The sequence below is a fragment of the Cyprinodon variegatus genome, unplaced genomic scaffold (assembly GCF_000732505.1).
Source record: "Cyprinodon variegatus isolate N-32 unplaced genomic scaffold, C_variegatus-1.0 Scaffold2, whole genome shotgun sequence".
NCBI lineage: Eukaryota > Metazoa > Chordata > Actinopteri > Cyprinodontiformes > Cyprinodontidae > Cyprinodon > Cyprinodon variegatus.
In genome coordinates, this window is record NW_015150455.1 from 1,492,666 (window position 1) to 1,510,622 (window position 17,957).

At 39.5% G+C, this 17,957-nt stretch overlaps 1 protein-coding gene across 5 annotated transcripts in view; it reads left to right on the forward strand.

The window, feature by feature from the left end:
• nbeal2 (neurobeachin like 2) overlaps window positions 1–14,544 on the forward strand; it is a 55,566-nt gene extending 41,022 nt beyond the window's left edge. For 4 of the 5 annotated variants that reach the window (XM_015370383.1, XM_015370365.1, XM_015370374.1 and 1 more), the window contains exons 31-55: window positions 940–1,263; window positions 1,961–2,110; window positions 3,232–3,389; window positions 3,485–3,609; window positions 3,685–3,802; window positions 3,903–4,060; window positions 4,157–4,290; window positions 5,335–5,442; window positions 5,530–5,625; window positions 5,732–5,856; window positions 5,976–6,116; window positions 6,195–6,325; window positions 6,400–6,509; window positions 6,601–6,718; window positions 7,842–7,939; window positions 8,235–8,348; window positions 8,428–8,511; window positions 8,591–8,700; window positions 9,949–10,121; window positions 10,204–10,298; window positions 10,381–10,497; window positions 11,716–11,877; window positions 12,371–12,519; window positions 12,876–13,011; window positions 13,178–14,544. In XM_015370383.1, coding sequence (XP_015225869.1) covers window positions 940–1,263; window positions 1,961–2,110; window positions 3,232–3,389; window positions 3,485–3,609; window positions 3,685–3,802; window positions 3,903–4,060; window positions 4,157–4,290; window positions 5,335–5,442; window positions 5,530–5,625; window positions 5,732–5,856; window positions 5,976–6,116; window positions 6,195–6,325; window positions 6,400–6,509; window positions 6,601–6,718; window positions 7,842–7,939; window positions 8,235–8,348; window positions 8,428–8,511; window positions 8,591–8,700; window positions 9,949–10,121; window positions 10,204–10,298; window positions 10,381–10,497; window positions 11,716–11,877; window positions 12,371–12,519; window positions 12,876–13,011; window positions 13,178–13,285 — 3,342 coding nt within the window. In that variant the 3' untranslated portion in view covers window positions 13,286–14,544. The remainder of the gene's footprint in view (window positions 1–939; window positions 1,264–1,960; window positions 2,111–3,231; window positions 3,390–3,484; window positions 3,610–3,684; window positions 3,803–3,902; window positions 4,061–4,156; window positions 4,291–5,334; window positions 5,443–5,529; window positions 5,626–5,731; window positions 5,857–5,975; window positions 6,117–6,194; window positions 6,326–6,399; window positions 6,510–6,600; window positions 6,719–7,841; window positions 7,940–8,234; window positions 8,349–8,427; window positions 8,512–8,590; window positions 8,701–9,948; window positions 10,122–10,203; window positions 10,299–10,380; window positions 10,498–11,715; window positions 11,878–12,370; window positions 12,520–12,875; window positions 13,012–13,177) is intronic. The other variant, XM_015370399.1, reaches the window with a different exon arrangement.
• The last annotated feature ends 3,413 nt before the right edge of the window (window positions 14,545–17,957 follow it).

The following is a 17,957-nucleotide window of genomic DNA, read 5'->3' on the forward strand; positions in this document are numbered from 1 at the left end:
TATGTGCAGACATTTGTATTTGACAATCACACTGAAATAACCTCAAATCCTTTTGAAGCTGGGGGCATTATTACCAAAAATAAGAGTTTAACTGTTGTTGTTTTCTTCCTTTACTAATATTTCAATATTATGTGATTCAAACTGGACTAGATATGTTTTATTTGATTTTAATCTGCTGATTATTGGACTTAAAACAAACCGAATCATTACAGGGATACATTTAATCAGATTATATTAAAGCAGGCAAATGTAGTTTTGTTCATTCATTCTTTGTTTAAATAACCAGTTTTTCCTGAATCAAAGGTCAGGGAGATAACTATTTTTGCTACAGTTGAACTGATAAATGACTCATTCAAGGTGTTGCAGGTAGAAAGCTTAAGCTGGAGTTACGAAAGAAAAAATGATTGGAAATGTTGTTTGTCTCAAATCAAAGCTATTGCTTTGGCTGAGGCAGTTGACCAGGCTTTGTAGACCTTGATCAAAAGTGTTAACTTCATATGAAATACAGAAGAAGAAAGAAATAAGAGTGAACTTGGACTTAGACTTTATACTTAGACTTAGAAAACTTTATTGTCATTTTGTATACACAGAGTCTTGTACAGCTTTCAGACAGTAAATGAGCAGCAGCTTAGCAGTGAAATTAACATTTCCATTCCATAAAGTGCAGCACTGATCAAATGTAAACAGTGTGGGAGAAAAAAGTGAAACTCACAAATTGTTATTTTTTTATATGTTTTAGATTGTCAAATATCAGAGTATACTTTTTTCCTTATGATGCAGGCTTTGCATTTATATTCTTTTTTTTTATAATGTGTAATTTGAATTGTTATTATTAGTAGTATATTAAATAAAGTAATCTTGTTTTATTTGTAGTTTTCCAAGATGTGCATTTTTTTTTTCTGGCCTTGACTAAAATAATTTTTGTTTGTTGGTCTTTAGGTGTGTGAGATGGCCTATTTGAAGCTTCACAGTCTCCTCCAGACAGTTCTCTGTCTGAGCTGGGAAGAGGTCTGCTTCCTGCTGGGAAAGCTTGGCGCCCCCTTGTGGCCAGATGGTATAATGGATGATACAAACAGCAGTCATTCAGAGACCTTCTCCCAGTTGGTACCCATTATGAGGACTCTGCTGGATCAACACGCAGACCCCATTACCCTCCAGAACCACTTGCCCAACCTGCCCATCACCAACGGCAGCACCACGTTCGCCGAGGACCTGAAGGTTTACTGTAACGCGCTGGAGTGGCAGAGCTTTTACCAGCAGAAGGTCTGTATCTGGACGTGCTTTGTATATTTTAGCAATGGCTGACCTTTGTCTAGTGTTTAGGGAGTCTGTCCTCCAGTTACTACGCTCTCTGTTCTTTGTCAAATTCCTGTATTCTGGTCTGACCTGTTACCTCCCAGATTGTTCCTCTGATATTTACTGCAAAGTTTAACATTTTTCAAATGCTTTTGAAAAATGTTAAACTGCTTTACATCAAATTACTTAAACTTTCCTTCAGTGTGTGTTGGTTATGGAGAGGTTTATATTCCAACCTGAGGCACACTGCTGCCAAAAAATCTCAATCCGCTACAGCTGAGCTCAGATTCATTGTGGCTCCGTGTGACTTGGCTGCTCATAAATCTGCTTTGTTTAGTTTTCCTCTGTATACGGATCTTCCATTTCATTTTACATTGTGGCAGAGCTTTGGCTGCTAATAAATGTTTAGAATACATTTTAAAGAGAAAGTGGTCTCAGACACTGCAAGCATGTAAACTCAGGAATTTATTTATAGAGAGTGTGTTTGTTTTAGATGTATGTAAGTGTGTGTATTTTTATTAGCTTGATAGAAACGCAGCAGCCGAGCAGAATAAATAATGAGTTGGAGATGACAGCGACTGCTGGCGCCTACCCAGAACATCACATAGTGTGACTGATCTGTCTGAGTTTTCTCCTTATGGCTCTGGATCTGTCTTTTTCTCAGGTTCAGCCCACCATGGAGCAGTACGAGTTGGACACGTTCGGACGGAGTCATGACATCATGTCCAATTTCTGGAACTCCTGCTTTGATGATCTGATGAGCACTGCGTTTAAACGGGACAAAGACAGGTCTGACAGCAAGTCCAAGTTTCAGGTACTTTTCTGAACTTACTGGATGCAAAAGCATTTCTTCATGAATGACCCACAGCATTACAGATCCTCCACCGTGTTCATTCCTTACTTTGTTGCAACCACATACATAAATCTATTTTTTTTCAGGGGTTTTATGTGATCAAGCAATACAAATAAGATTAATTAGAAGTGACATTATCTATTATTTTTTATTTCTAATAAAAACCTCATACTGTAAGTGCAGACTGTTCCACCCCCTTTACTCTGATACCTAGCTAGATAGTCCACCTTGTTTGGTGTTTAATCTTAGTATGAAGAGAGCATAGCTGTGAAGGCCTCAGGGGTTTGTTGCAATGAAGACAAGAAATGGCCTACCACCTAACAGCAACATTTTTCAGAGACGTAGTCAAGTGGTTCATGTTCTGAAGGAGCTCCAACACTCAGGTGGGTGAATCTGTCAACAGGAAAACTTGTAGTCATACCAACCAATCAGGCTTTTATGGAGGAGTGGAGAAAAGAACGTTAATGTTGAATAAAGGCGGTAAAAAGTCTGTATTGTAGTTTACCATGAGCCATGTAGGGCTGGAAGAAGGTCCTCTATTCAAATGACAACAAATGTTTATTTGAAATGTTGAAGAAAACTAACACTGCACATCACCTTGAATGCAGAAACCTCCATGGTGAAACATGGAAATGGAAGAGTCATTCTGTGGGGATGGTTTTCCTGAGCATTGAATGCAAAACTTGACACATAAATACCTTGAAATCCTGTGCGAAAATCTCTTAATAAATCAGGGCTTATTAATGCGTTAGAATGAAATCCAATTGAAGAGTTGTGGTAAGCCAAAAAAACTGATTGTCACAGATACTCCCTGACAAACGCTGGTAGTGATGTCTGATACACAACATACAAATGAAAGTGTGGGGAACCTATTTCAATACAAAATGTTAACTCAGTTGGCTAAATTTAAAATATGTCCTGTGGTTTTCACAAAAAAAAAATGAAAATCCTGGTTTAATTTTCACTAACATGCCACTTTGTGTTGACAAATTAAAAAGCATTACATTTTCCTGTTGTAACATGACAAAATGGGAACATCTCCCCTCAGAAGACTGATCTGATGTGTCTCACTGTGCAAACAGGAGGTGATTGTGGACCCCTACATGAAGCGAGTACGCAGTGAGAACAACCGGTACACCATTTGGCAGAAGCAGAACTCCAGCCAGCTGGGCATGGTGTGGCAGCACTGGAGAGCGCTCCGCCGGCTCTTCACCTGTGAGAGGGGAGCCTGGGCTAACGGGTAGGACTGACACTAACACCTCCCTCTGTTCTTTCTTTGACCCTTTATAAAGTCAGAAAGGACTAAGTTTCATTTTTTCTCACGCTTGATGTCAGAGTTCAGCCAGAGGTGAAGTGGAAATTGTCCGGCGCTGAAACTTATTCAAAGATGCGACTCAAACTTGTGCCCAATTATAGCTATGATCCACACTGTGAAGCCAGCGCCTTGAGGGATAACATGGGTATGAAATCAATATATTTAACTTTCTTTGAATCCTTTCTGACAAAATGAAAATAAGTTATGTTGTGATCATCAGGAGCTGAAAGTCCCCGCAGCTCTGAACCACTCCCACTGGCTGTTGCTAAGGAAGCCAAAGTTAGCGACATGGAGGACGATCATTTGGAAGATGAGGACCTACTCTTTTCAGATAACAAGTAAGTCCACAATGTCCATAGCAACAATGTTGGCCTCTGTTGTGCGTGATTCAAGCAAGAGCTGCAGATTTAGGAGTCTCTCTGTCTATTTTGCTTTCAGAGGGGAAGGAGAGGACGAGAGTCAGAAAGAAAAGCTGGTTCTGTCAGAAGACTGTGAGCTCATCACCATTGTGGCCGTGGTTCCAGGTCGGCTGGAGGTCACCACACATCATCTCTACTTCTATGACGGCAGCAGTGATAAAGAGGAAACCGAAGAGGGTGAGAAATGTGTGCAGCTACGGTTTGCACCTATGTGTTTTATGGTTCCTTGGAGTGCTCTAGGCGACTCATAGCTGTGGCGCCTTTCTCCTGCAGGAATTGGGTTTGATTTCAAGAGACCTCTGTCTCAGCTTCGGGAGGTCCATTTGAGGAGGTACAACCTGCGGCGATCTGCGCTTGAGCTTTTCTTCATCGACCAAGCTCATTACTTCATCAACTTCAGAAAGAAGGTGATATAGATATTACATTTAGGGATTTAGATACATACACATACATTATGTGTGGGAAAAAAAAAACAAGCTTGTTATTCTGTTTATAAGTAGATTTTTCTTAATAACCTTTTTTTAGGGTTGCATAATAGATTTAATTGCAGTCAGGATGAGCTCAAATCCCCTGAGATCCTTTATCCAAACACATTTCTGCATGTTTAGAAGAGCAGTGCCAGGTTTTTAAGCCAAAGCACCTTAAACGGTACAACAATGGTGCTGCTTTAGTCTGATTTGATTGTTTTAATTGAATTCTTGATGTGAGGTAGACCAACAGCAGCTCCACATACACAATACAGCTGTTGGTCGAGTAATCCTCTTGCTATAGGAGTCAGGGAAATTATTCGGTATCAACTATCCAGGTTTCAGTGTTCAGGTCTAGAGGGGAAAAAGCATTCAGGAACCCATAGTGGATGCAGAATTTTTAAGAATGAGCTTTTAAGTTTGAGAAAGTCCTGGTGAGTCTAGTGTGAAACAAAGAGTGAATATACAGTAAAAAACTTCATCTCCACTATTGGGTATGTGGAGAATCTGTAATGCTAAGGGTCTTGTTCTTTTCCACAAACTCTGAAACCTTTTTTAAGATTCCATGTCAGTCTCAACAACTGGAACTTTTAATTAAATGGGTAAGCCATGCCATGACGTTCAAGATGTGGGTTGGTTTTCTCTTTCAGCATCATAAGACCCTATCACACAGGAAAGGTTTCTCTAAAGCCAAAATTATCCTTCCTATCTACTATAGAAAACAATTAAACAGGAGAAGGACTACCAGTGACAATCACACCCACCTGATTCTTTTAAAAACAGCTTTTAATTAAGGGTTTTCTTTTCATAATGTTTCTCTAAACAAATGCCTTTAAATTGAAATCAAAAATAAAACAAACATCCTGCTGTAATAAAATGTTAACCCACTCTATAATCTTTTTCAGGGTTTGATTAATGGCCATTATACATTATGTGAAATTAGCTTTTAAAGTGCTAAAATGAAGATAATTTCTTAACCTGCAGGTGCGAAACAAGGTGTACTCAAGGATTCTGGGTCTGCGACCTCCAAACCTGTTTTATTTCGGCTCCCGTTCCCCTCAAGAGCTGCTGAAAGCATCAGGCCTTACTCAGGTATTCATCATTTCTACATATGGCTTTGCTTTATTCAGAGTGAAATGGCTCTAATGCTTCCCATTTGTGATATGTTGAATTTTCTAGAAATGGGTGTACAGAGAAATCTCAAACTTTGAGTACCTAATGCAGCTGAACACCATCGCTGGGCGGACTTACAACGACCTGTCGCAGTACCCTGTGGTGCGTACCGCAGTGCTTCTGGAGCTTTCTCTCTGCCGCCAAATGCACACTCACTGTTGAAGAAAGCATTATTGTACACCTCTGTGTGTGTTTTGCTTCTCCTTAGTTCCCCTGGGTTTTGTGTGACTACACTTCTCCTGTTCTGGATCTGGAGGACCCCTCGGTTTTCAGAGATTTATCCAAGCCTATAGGTGTGGTCAACCCACGTCATGCACAGAACGTCAAAGAAAAGTAATCAGCTCTTATAATTCGGAAAAATACAACGTATCAGGAATTTCTTTATTTAAAAAAAGTGCCAAAATGTATCCTTTTAACATAATAAAGTCCAACAAATAGATTTGTATCTTCAGGTACGAGAGCTTTGAAGACCCGACAGGCACCATCGACAAATTCCACTATGGGACACACTACTCTAATGCAGCAGGAGTCATGCACTACATGATCCGTATGGAGCCGTTCACCACCCTGCATATCCAGCTGCAGAGTGGCAGGTGAGAACCCCAGAATATCTTTTTTGCATGATTTTTGGTATTGGACTGGTCTCACCTTACAGTTTTGGCATCTTTCAGGTTTGACGTCGCAGACAGACAGTTCCACTCAGTGGCGGCAGCTTGGCAAACTCGCATGGAGAGCCCGGCTGATGTCAAAGAGCTCATCCCTGAGTTCTTTTACTTCCCAGAGTTCCTGCAGAACATGAACGGTGAGCTGCTCTGCAAACGCTGGCAGAACCTGTGCTCTTGGATCCAAGGCTAATCAATCCACATTTTGTGCTAGGCTTCGACCTGGGTCGCTTGCAGATGTCTCAGGACCTGGTTACAGATGTTGTGCTCCCTCGCTGGGCAACATCAAGGGAAGACTTTATCAGGAAACACCGGAAAGCTCTGGTGAGCCATCAGTATCATTAAACTCAGTTATACATCTGTTGCCTTGGTTACAGTGAATAGCCCTGAAAAAACAAGTACTTTGAACCTGCAGGAGTCCGAGTACGTGTCCTCCCACCTCCATGAATGGATTGACCTCATCTTTGGATGCAAACAGAGAGGAGAGGAGGCAGTGAAAGCTCTCAATGTATTCTACTACTGCACTTATGAGGGTGAGGCTGCAATGGGAACCTTTGTGATAAAACTCATTAGAAAACTGACAGTTTTGTGGTGATCCTTTGAAGTTATTTTTTTGTTCTGTAGACCCCCAAAAGATGGGCTAGGGTAATCTTTTCTGTTGTTATGTTTGTGTTTCTGAACAAAATTGTCCAATTTTCCGTCATGCATGACGTGGAAAACAGAAAATATTCTGAGCTAAATGAACAAATTTTTCTTCTACTTTCAGTGGTTATGGGTTTTATTATCTCCTTGTTTTGTGTTTGTTTGTGGGAATCTTTTTGTTCTTTGACAAATATGCTGATGAGTGAGAAACAAGTGGAATTGTTGTACTCGTCAATCTTTGGCAACAGGGAAACTCCTGAAATTCCTGTTTTTATCGTCCTTATAGGCTTAAAGCAAGAAAATAGATCTTCTGTAGACAACTGTTTTTTTTTTGTTTGTTTGGTTTTTTGTTTTATGTTTTCACCAAAAGTTTTAAAATAACTTTGTAAGGGTTTTATCCAGTTTTCAGACTGGGGAGCAGTCACTTTAATATCTTTAAGAATCAATTTCTTTTTTTTTTTTGCTACTAATTGGTAGCAAACATTTAAAAAGTGTAAAAAAAAAAAACCTTCATAAAGGTTTGTTACTTTATTACTCCACTTTTTCTACTTTAACCTCCTGCTAACTGTGCATGGGGGAAAACAAAGCTGCAAATGAACTGAGTTGCTTTAATCTCCCTGAACATTACCAACACTCCAGATAGATATAATTTTTATGTCATCAGCTCCTCACCTCTTATGATCAACCCACATCTGACTTGCTTGTGTTGGAAGTTTTCTAGTCTTTTCCATTTTGAAGGGTAGCTAAGCTTATTGTATCTCTCTCCTTTATTTCATGCCCAGTGATATCGAAAGACTGATACCTGCTTTAGTTTCCTTGATACTCTGAAATTAAACTTAATTAATGTGAGCTACTCTACAGCAATACTATACAATAAACTCATAGAAATTTCGATTTGTTTTAAGGCTTGCTGTCTTATATTTGCTTTATGTGAACCTGAGTCTAAAGTTTTAAACAGATTTTTTAATATCTCACTCTTTGCTTGATTTTTGTCTCTTTTATTTATTGTTTCAGGTGCTGTGGATCTGGATGCAATTGCCAATGAGACTGAGCGAAAAGCATTGGAAGGCATCATCAGCAACTTTGGACAGACTCCCTGTCAGCTTCTTAAGGTACAAAAAATGATCTTCTGGAAAATACAAAATGAACCTTCATCTGCCAGAGGCATAAATAATAATAAAAAAAATAATAAAAATTAATAAAGTTTTTTTAATTGCCTCAAAATTTAACATGACAGTCCAGTCACATTTAACCAATCAAATAAATTTCCTTTTAAGCTGCTGTTCTGCAGCTTTTCATAAATTTCAGCTCTTTGAAAAATACGCTGAGATTTGTAATGCTGTAATGATTCAATGCTGGTTTTAATAGCTTCAAAACATCCTAATGTTTGTCTTTGTCTCTGAGCAGGAGCCTCACCCTCCCAGAATGACAGCCCAGAACGCATCCCGGCGGCAGGCCCGCCTGGACACTCTACCTGCAAACATCTTCGAGCATCTTGGCAAACTCCGACCATTTGTGGAGGTGAGGTGTCGTGTGAATGCTCAGATCAGCTCATATCTGATATGATATTTATTTACATGTAAAACTGGGTTTGCATCAGGTTGTCAGTGATGGGCTTCCTCTGGTTCAAGCACTGGTACCAAAGAACCAGAATCACTCCATCATGCACGGCTCAGATACACTGGTAATGTCAAAACACTTCAATGTCAGATCACTTTGCATATATAGATTACATTTTTAAATTTCCCTTTTTTTCTGCACAGGTTACTGTAAGCTCTAGTGGTTTGATTGGGACTCACAGCTGGCTTCCATATGACAAAAACATCACAAACTACTTCACCTTCACTAAAGACCCCACCATGACCAATCCCAAGTGAGTGAGTTTATATATTTGGCTTTTTGCCCTAGCAGGTTAAGCATACAGTATGGTGGGTCTGGTTGCCATGCAGTGTATTTAATATTTCTTATTGTAGCCAGCCTGCAGTCAAATCAGGATGTCAAGTCACTACTAGCATTTAGTTCACTCCTTTTTATGTGGTTGCTGCAATGCCATGGAGGAGCTTTACTTCATGCAAGAGCTGGACAGGCCAACAACCTGAGAGCAATTGTGACCAAGTTGTCATTTAAATACAGAGAAATATGGAGGATAACAGCTCATGAAGTTTTGAAAAGATACAAAGAGCTAGTTTTAAAGATCTTCCTTTATGTATGCAACGTCAAGTCAAGATTATCTCTGATCCAGTTTTTTGGGGCTATTCATGACAGAGCAAGTGGAGGTCCCCTAGTAAAGATCCACTCGAAGTTCAACAGAGTCATAGGTACCAGCTTTGCCACTGCTGCTACCGTTGGATATATCTGTTGATCCCAGTCTGACACACTGGAGGAGTGTTTTAAAGCTGAGGAAAATGAAGCATCAAAATAAAATAAAATTTCTGAAGGAGAAAGGATGTGCTTTGGCTGCCTGTGCAGTGGACAGATTATTAAAGATCAATATATATATATATATATATATATATATATATATATATATATATATATATATTTGTTTTTTTTTTAAATCACAATCAAGTTTATTGCAAAGTAGGTTTGCATTTACAAAGGAATTTGAGTTGGTGTTGACGGTGCAGACAAATTAGATAGATACACAATATAGAATCTATAGCTATATACAATATAAAAAATAAAATATACTATATACAATATATAGTTTATAGCTATATACTATATAAACAGTAGATTGTGCGTTAATGTAATGCAGGAGGTCTGGAGATGCTTTGTTGGTGTAGCTTCTAGGTCCTGAATAGGGGAGGGAGAAAGGCAGTGTCAGTGTCACGGGGTCTCTGGGCCTTGTTGATAAGGCTGGTAGCGGATGGAAAGAAACTGTTCTTGTGGTTTGAAGTTTTCGTCGTGATGGACTGCAGTCTATGGCCAGAATGAAGTGACTGAAATGTTTTGTGGCTGGGGTGCGAGGGATCAGCAACAATCGTTCCCTGCGCCTCAGAGTCCTGGAGGCTTACAGATCCTGGAAAGATGCAAGACTGCCGCCAATCACCTTCTCTGCAGACCGGATGAGACACTGCTTAAGATAGAATCACGTTTTAATCTTCTCATCATGTTGCAGGACTCAGCGTTTCCTGGCAGGACCTTTCTCTCCTGGAGTGGAGCTCAGCGCCCAGGTGCTGGTGGTGTCCAACGACGGCCGTCTGCTGTTCAGCGGCGGACACTGGGACTGCAGCCTCCGCGTCACTCAGCTGGGGAAAGGAAAGCTGGTGGGCAGGATCTGCCGACACATTGGTGAGCTCATTCATCATGAATGGGGGAAAGTTCATTTTTTTTCTCCATGGCATGAGATAATTGTTTGTGTATATTTCTACAGATGTCGTAACCTGCTTGGCTCTGGATCTGTGTGGCATCTACCTCATCTCTGGTTCAAGGGACACCTCCTGTATAGTGTGGCAGGTTTTACAACAGGTGAGACTCTTTACATCCTCTGTGCCACCTCCATTTTCAGGCTGGAAGTGAAACCTTTTTTTTTCTTTAAATCATTTTGCAGGGTGGATTCTCCAGCGGCCTGTCTCCTCGGCCAGTGCAGATCCTCAGTGGACACGACCAGGAGGTGACCTGTGTGGCCATCAGCACTGAACTGGACATGGCTGTATCTGGGTCAAAGGTCAGATATGCCACTGCTCACCACTAGAAGATACCTGTTTTGTTTTTTTTAAGCAACAGAATATACTTGTTTTTTCACCAAAAAAACAAAACAGTGCTGTTTAAGTTTACAGCTGTGTGTGTTTAGGAGGGAGAACTGCTATTAAATCTAAATATTTACAGTATCCCTCCTTCTTCCTGGAAGATCACTGACAAAGCGGGTGGCAGTTGTTTAGGCTTCGGAGGCCCTCTGTAACGCAGCTAAAACTGATGTGGGGAACATTTCCTCTCTGTCAAAATATAGAATATGCTGTATGGAAAAGGATCTTCAACCAATATGCATACTTTCTCTCGCTGCACTGTCTGCAGCGCCTTTAGAAAAACTGTGGAAGAACCACAAAAACTGTCCCTTTTCCCCTGTGTAAGCTGCAGCTTCAGGAAATCAGATCTTCACTAGATGTTTCTATACTTCTTTGTTAAAAACACTCATTTTCAGCTCGTCAATTTGGGACTGAAGCAGTATATGGTTAGGTTGCATTAAATTAGATGTCATTAATCGAGAAAAAAAAGATAACTGTGCATGCAAAAGTTTGATTATTATCTATTAGCTCTGAGAAATGTGAAAGCTGAGGAATTTTATGATTTAACAATACATAATAGGAACCCTGGCCTACAGATAAACAGCTTGGAAGATACTTTTCCACTGAAATTCGCTAAATTAGACACATGCAGCTGATAGCAGAGTCAGCAGTTATGGCTGATCTCATGACTGGGGGCACAGTAGAAAAATCCAACGCTAAAGCATTTTCTTAACCGATTTAATCTGATCTCAGACGGCTGCATATTAATGCCGTAACCATGACATCACATTTCGGTTTCCCAGCTGCTTCTTATCTCATTTCTGAATGGTTAGAAAGGACCAAATTTGGAAAAAGAAAGTGGTGCCTGAAAGATTTAAAAGACTGATTTGACAAAAATGTGTGTCTTTGAAATTTAAGACGAATTATGAAGTGGAGGAAAGAAACCTTATAAGGTTGTTTTTTTTTTACCACTGTATTCCTAACTCTCAAACGACCAGATTATCCATTATTTGCCTTGTTAAATCTAAAATTATAGTGAAAAATCAAATTAGTCACACAGCATGTGTTATTTTTTTTAGGTAGTTTTTGAAAACTCGTTATGTTCCATGTTGAGCCTTCGCCTATCTCCTGACTCTCTGCTGCTGTTGCTTGGTTATCAGGATGGTACAGTGATTGTGCACACGATCCGACGGGGCCAGTTCCTGAGGTCACTGCGGCCCACCGGCGAAGGCAACGTACGCGCTCCGATCGCTGCCCTCCAGGTGGGGATGGAGGGCCACATCGTGGTGCAGACGTCTCAGGAGGAGAGAGCTAACTGGAAGGTATGCAGAGTAATACACACCAGTTCCTCACACGGGTAATCAAAAACTTTTTCTCATCTTACGACCTTGAACTTTAATGTTATTGAGTTCATAGACAAACACAGAGGAGCTTGTAAAAGAAAAGTGCTATAAAGCTTTTCTTTTACCAGGAGGTTAGCCAGCTCTGTTGGGAAGATACTGATAAAGAGTGGTACTGGAGAAAAACTTGTTAGAGGATGAGGTTAAATAAAGACCGAAGTGGAGGTTAATCTAAACGTAGCTACAGCCATCAAAGCAGAAGAATGTAGAGATTTTCATTAAAAGTCCAAGGAATCTATTTAAAACTCATTGAGCAGATTTTTAACATACCCATACATTTTTTTTTGTGACCCATTGTGAAAAGCTCCTAGGATACACTTGCCTTTAGCAACGCCTTGTGTACACCACTCCGTAGGGAACAGCAGGCAGTTTCCTGTTTCTGATGCTGGTATCCGTGTTGGGCTCATTCCCACAGGGCAAGCACTCCATCCATGTTTACTCTGTGAACGGCTGTCTGCTGTCCTCTTTCACCATGGAGGAGCAGATGACTGCACTTCACCTGGTGTCTGAATATGTGATCGTGGGAACCCTGCAGGGCGGCCTCCACATCCGGGATTTATTCAGGTGAAGACCTCAAGTCATTTTCAGTCCTCACAAAAGGAGTCAAAGTCCCATTTTACATCCTTTCACTGAATTTGGATGTTTGGATGATTTTAACGTCTAATTCTAAAATTATTTTAAAAAAAGTGACAATTTGTCACCCATGAATAATTTTGTTGAATTTAAACTAAGTATTTTAAAGGTTTACGTCCACTATATGAGCCTATTATTCCCTTATCTTATTTGCTGTCTCTATTAAAGGGAAACATCCTCACGATGGATAAATATGAACAAGTTCCGGATTTTTTAATACTTTTTTTTTTTTCTACTTTTGAAGAGCTCTGTATGAGAAAGGTCTAACTTTCCCTTCTGTTTTGCAGCCTGGATTCCCTGACAACACCCCTGGCCTTGAGGGTTCCTGTGAGGAGTGTGTCTGTCACTAAGGAGTTCAGCCACATACTAGTGGGCCTAGAGGACGGGAAGTTAATAGTGGTGGGGGCAGGGAAGCCTGAAGAGGTGAGAAACCAAACTTTATAGAGAGAGTGTGAAATGGGTGGAAGGCAAAGGGGGAAGAGTATTTCTAGAGAAACAGGTTTTTCAGACGATGATGTTTGCACTGTAACTGATCCGTTTAGCCTTTATGTGAGGAAAAAAAATGAACACATTCATTTTCTCTTCTCAGGTTCGCTCAGGACAGTTCTCCCGTCGCCTTTGGGGCTCCACGCGCCGAATCTCTCAGGTGTCATCGGGTGAAACTGAGTACAATCCTGCTGAAAACACCACGAAATGAGAGGACCAGCGATATTTGGACTCGATAAATGCCTTAAAGAAAAAAAAAAAATGGGGAAACTTTATCCATAAGCCTCTGATATCTCTCTGGGAGAGAAATTATACACTGAGCACTTTTACGAAAAAAAATCCTAAATGTTTTTTTTATATTTTGTTTCAGATTTCTTTAGAAGGTGTGCAGTTTTTAATCAGCATCAATCCAAAGAGTCATCTTGTTTCTCTAATTTCTGGCAGAAGAGCATGGTGATGGGAGTATCTTTGGGCTGTAAACTCATGATGGACTGCATGAACTCAAGTCACATTTCCGACAAATGACTCAGTCCGTCCCCATCCTAAACACCAAGCACAACTCCTTGGTGCTGTCAGAGTCATAGATGGGATCTCGGCACTCGTAAAAAAACAAACAAAAAAAAACTCCTAAAGCCATTGAATGGCAACGGGATCTTCTTAAAACTCCTGGAAACTTGAAAGACGCAAAAAAAAAAGAAGAAAAAAAGATTTTTCCTGCTGCAATACTGGGGAACTCCACAAGAGGGCGAAACTTGTACAGAGAGTTTAGGAGATGGGTGGAAGAAGCTTGTGCTGTGTTGTGGGTTTAACAGATGTATGGACTTGCAGTTTATGGGTCTGCATTCCTTTTAAGGCTCAGAGAAATTAAAAACTGTTACAATTAAAGCAGCCCTGCTTTGATAGTCAAGTATGTGAAATGTATTCACTGTTTTAAAAATGAGCTTATATGTGATGAACCTCAGAGGAAGCCTTCTGTTGCCTTACACCAACAATTGACCTTTATGAACAGCTTAATTTAATTGGTTTTTTTTTGCTTCTTTCCACATTCCTATATCCTTGTTTGATTTTTATCAGATAAGTGCCTAATTTTCCCTCCACTCCTGGGCCTTGTAATAAACACTGAATATTAATTGATGGTTTTACTGTAAAATGTGACACTTTACTGCTCCTTTGTGACCTGGATGTGATGGAGATGTTCTGAAGGAAAACCATCAGTAAACTATCATCTGTTTGATCTACTCTTTTCTGCTGCTTCTGTGGTTGGACATCTGGAATAGGGACATAACTATGCAAAATGTGAGTTTAAAAAAAGGTATATGAGGGAGCTTTGAAGGATTCGCTTCTATTAAAATATTATTTGGATGCAAATAACCAGAGCTTGGTTTAGGGTGACCTTGACCTTCATCTAATGATAAATCTGAGGCAATACTGAAAAGAAATTAATCTACACAAATGGAGATAATTTACTAAAATTAAATAAATGGAGGAAAAACCAATTACAGGTGTGTAATTGGCTTTTAACCAGCTATGTGTTTATTTGTGTTGGTCAGTTAAATTCAATCTATCTGAAACACCCTGAGGTCCATGCTACTCATGATGTAAAATAATATATGAAAAGTTAAGCGGGAGTGAAAACTTTAACATTGCTGTGTGTGGGTGTGTGTGTGTTGCGCCATTATTTCTTACATTTTATAAATAGTGTAAGGCCAATTTCCTAGAGATCTACTACTTTTGGGACTTCTCTTCTTGTTTGTTTGTTTTAGAGAACATCCACAAATAAAAATTACTCTGTTATCTAACATTTCTAATGTTCTAGGAACATACAGTTCATTTGTTTAAACCTATAAACTGCCTGATCTTATTTATTTACAGATATATTATCAATTCCATCTTTTTTTTATACCTAAAGCTGCCTAATTCTGTGAAAACTCCTTTAAAGAAAAGACTGTAATTGTGCGATTGATACTTAATATACCCTTTCTCTAAGGAAGACCACATATTACTTGGATTTTATGCAACAGTAGAACATGGAAGCTGATCCTGCTGCCATAATTGTACATCATCCAGCTCCTCTACTGTAATCTTAGGTCGCATGTGTCTGTGATTTTTAACCCTCACCGGAGTTGAAAAGGTCACAGCGAGCAGCCATACATGGGGTGGACGTGGGGGGCTTTGATCTCCTGATGGGCCGAACATCCTGTCAGCCTCCCTATAAACACCTCCATAGGGGAACAATTTACAGGGGGTGGGGTGGGGGAGTAGGCTGAAGTGGGTGGTAAAACTAGACCCCCAATCAAGCAGAAACCACAGGAATCCCTCTCTCTGCTGTGCTCACCCTGACTAAGAAGGAAAGGGTTAACACGTCCCTCTCTGTTATGGCCCAATTTTTTCATTGATCCAGACCTGAGGGCAGACTGGGGGGTGGGGGGTCATAAAATGCTTTAATTTTGGTGTCTACAACAGCCCACCCCCTCTTATCTCTGTGTGAGCCACTTCCATGGGGCCTGTGGACATAGAGGCCAGTTTTAATAGTTTAGTAATGTTATTGTTCACACGAAAAAAATCACCATGTAGCTGTAGGTTTATTCATACAGAAATATTTGGTCAAGCAAATAACAGAGCGTTTAACTTTTGTAGCTGATAGAAGAATGATTATCTAAATACAAACTCCTGTAGATCAACAAATGTTGAATAAACTTTCAATTTCATCCATTCATTTTCTGTCACACTTATCCCTGCTGGGATTACCAGAGGTACAGGTGCCTATCTCTGGCTGTCAAAGGGTGAGAGGTGGGGTACACCCTGGACAGGTCACCAGTCTATCTCACACACTATCACCTATTCATACACACACTCAAAACTAAGGAGAATTTAGAGAAGCCAATTAACCCAACAGTCATGTTCTTGGACTGGGGAAGAAGGCGGAGTACCTGGAGAGAACCCACGCATGCACAGGGAGAACATGCAAACTCCATGCAGAAAGACCCCAAGCTGGGAATCGAAACCAGAACCTTCTTGTTGGAAGGCAGCATTGCTAACCACTGCTCTACTGTGCAGCCCTATAAAATGACCTTATATGTTGCTGCTGTTAGGTCTTGTTGAACTTCTTTTAGTCAGTTATATAGATGAACTAATTCTCTTCTGTAAAGCATTGGCAGACAGAGACGTCTAAAGTGCTCACTCCACTGGTTCCCTATAGGTCTGTCCATGGAGAAAGAGTGATTTTGTGTCTAATAAAGACACCTGGTTCTTTACATTACAGGATTAATATCCTGTAAGAGAGGAGTGACCCATTTTCAGTTTGGGGCAGATGCCCAAAGTCTTTTTGTATTTTGGAGTTAGTGATGCCTTGCTCTCCAAAAATGTTCCTAGAATCAAGAAGAGAAAGAGTCCCACAGCATCATAAAGCCTAAGTTGGTTCCTTTACTTTTGTTTCTTATTTTATTCACACCACTGGAATATGTTGCATTAGAGCTAGATTTTAGTCTGATTTAACGTTTGGATACAGTTCAGTGAAATACTCCAATCAGACCAGTTAAGCTCCACAAGTTTATTGTTGACATCAAGACAGAAAAGGATTATTGTCTTGCCAACCCTTCCGAGTGATCTGCATCTAAATTTTTTCTAATCCTAACATACTTAGTTTTTTTTTTACCTCTGGCAAGATAAACCTTTGTCTTCATCCAGCATGTTCCCGTTTTCAGTTGCTTTAAACCTTTAAATGATGTAAAGGTTCATACAAGCTGTCGACATGTTTTAGCCATTATATATTTTCTGACTTATGGGAAAAACCTCCTCATTTAAAGGGAATTTTTTTCTTGTATTTCCCATTTTAAAGAGTTGAAAGAATTGTCTGTATATCTCAAGATTAATCATATCCTGGAGCGGCATTATAATTAATTAAATTCAATTAAATCTACTTTGCTCTTAAGTACAAAAGTAAAATATTTGTATTTTAAATGATAGGAAATCCCTTTTAAAAATGCTATTCTTAAAAAAAAAAAAAAAAAAAAAAACAGTTCTGTTAAAGAAAATGGGTAAATTTTCCTCTTTTGCCAATTGTTTTGGTAGAGAGAACAAAAAGTTTCTTACTCAATCTAGTTTTGTTCTAAATAAAAATTTCATACAGGATAACATAGATTGTACTGAACAAACTTTCTGGGTGAGCAGATTAATACTTTTAGAGTTTTGGTTTTCACAACCTTAGAGTTACAAAAAAGAACGCAAAAAAAATAATGTGAAACGAAATCAGCATGTATATTCAAAATCTAATCAGGGGGAATAGATAGGAAACGTCTTTCCTCTCAGAATCTGATCCACTATCTGTAATGTTTCCCAGCCCCTGTCTCTATTCATGCCAGTAACTGTTGAATACTAGAGGTTTTTAAAAAGAACAAAGCATTTGGCAATAAGATGTTTTTTTTAGTTTTCTTTTTTAGGAAAAATGGGACATTAGTTTACTAAAAGTATTTAATTTCTTCAACGAAGGACAAAACTGTCTTAAAACCTCTCAAATAGTTTTTTTTTCAACAGCTATCCTAGCTCTCTTTCAACTTTATCTGCTTTTTCATCATAATACTCATTGTACCAGATCATAAAATCATATAATGGGGTTATTTGTCAAAGTACACTTAAAGCAGAAGCACAAATTAAGATATAGCAGACCTAAAAAACGTATATCTTGGAGTTTATCACCATCTTACAGTTACATCTCAAAGTAATACAGCAAAAACCTGCAGGACGTGAGATATCCATCATCCTTCAGCTACCGGGTTTCAAACTGTCGGTCTTTAGGAAACATGTTAGTGGTGCTAAAGTAATGGTCTATACGTCAAATTGTGTTACATCTGACATTTGTCACAGCTTCACCTAAAGGAAATATG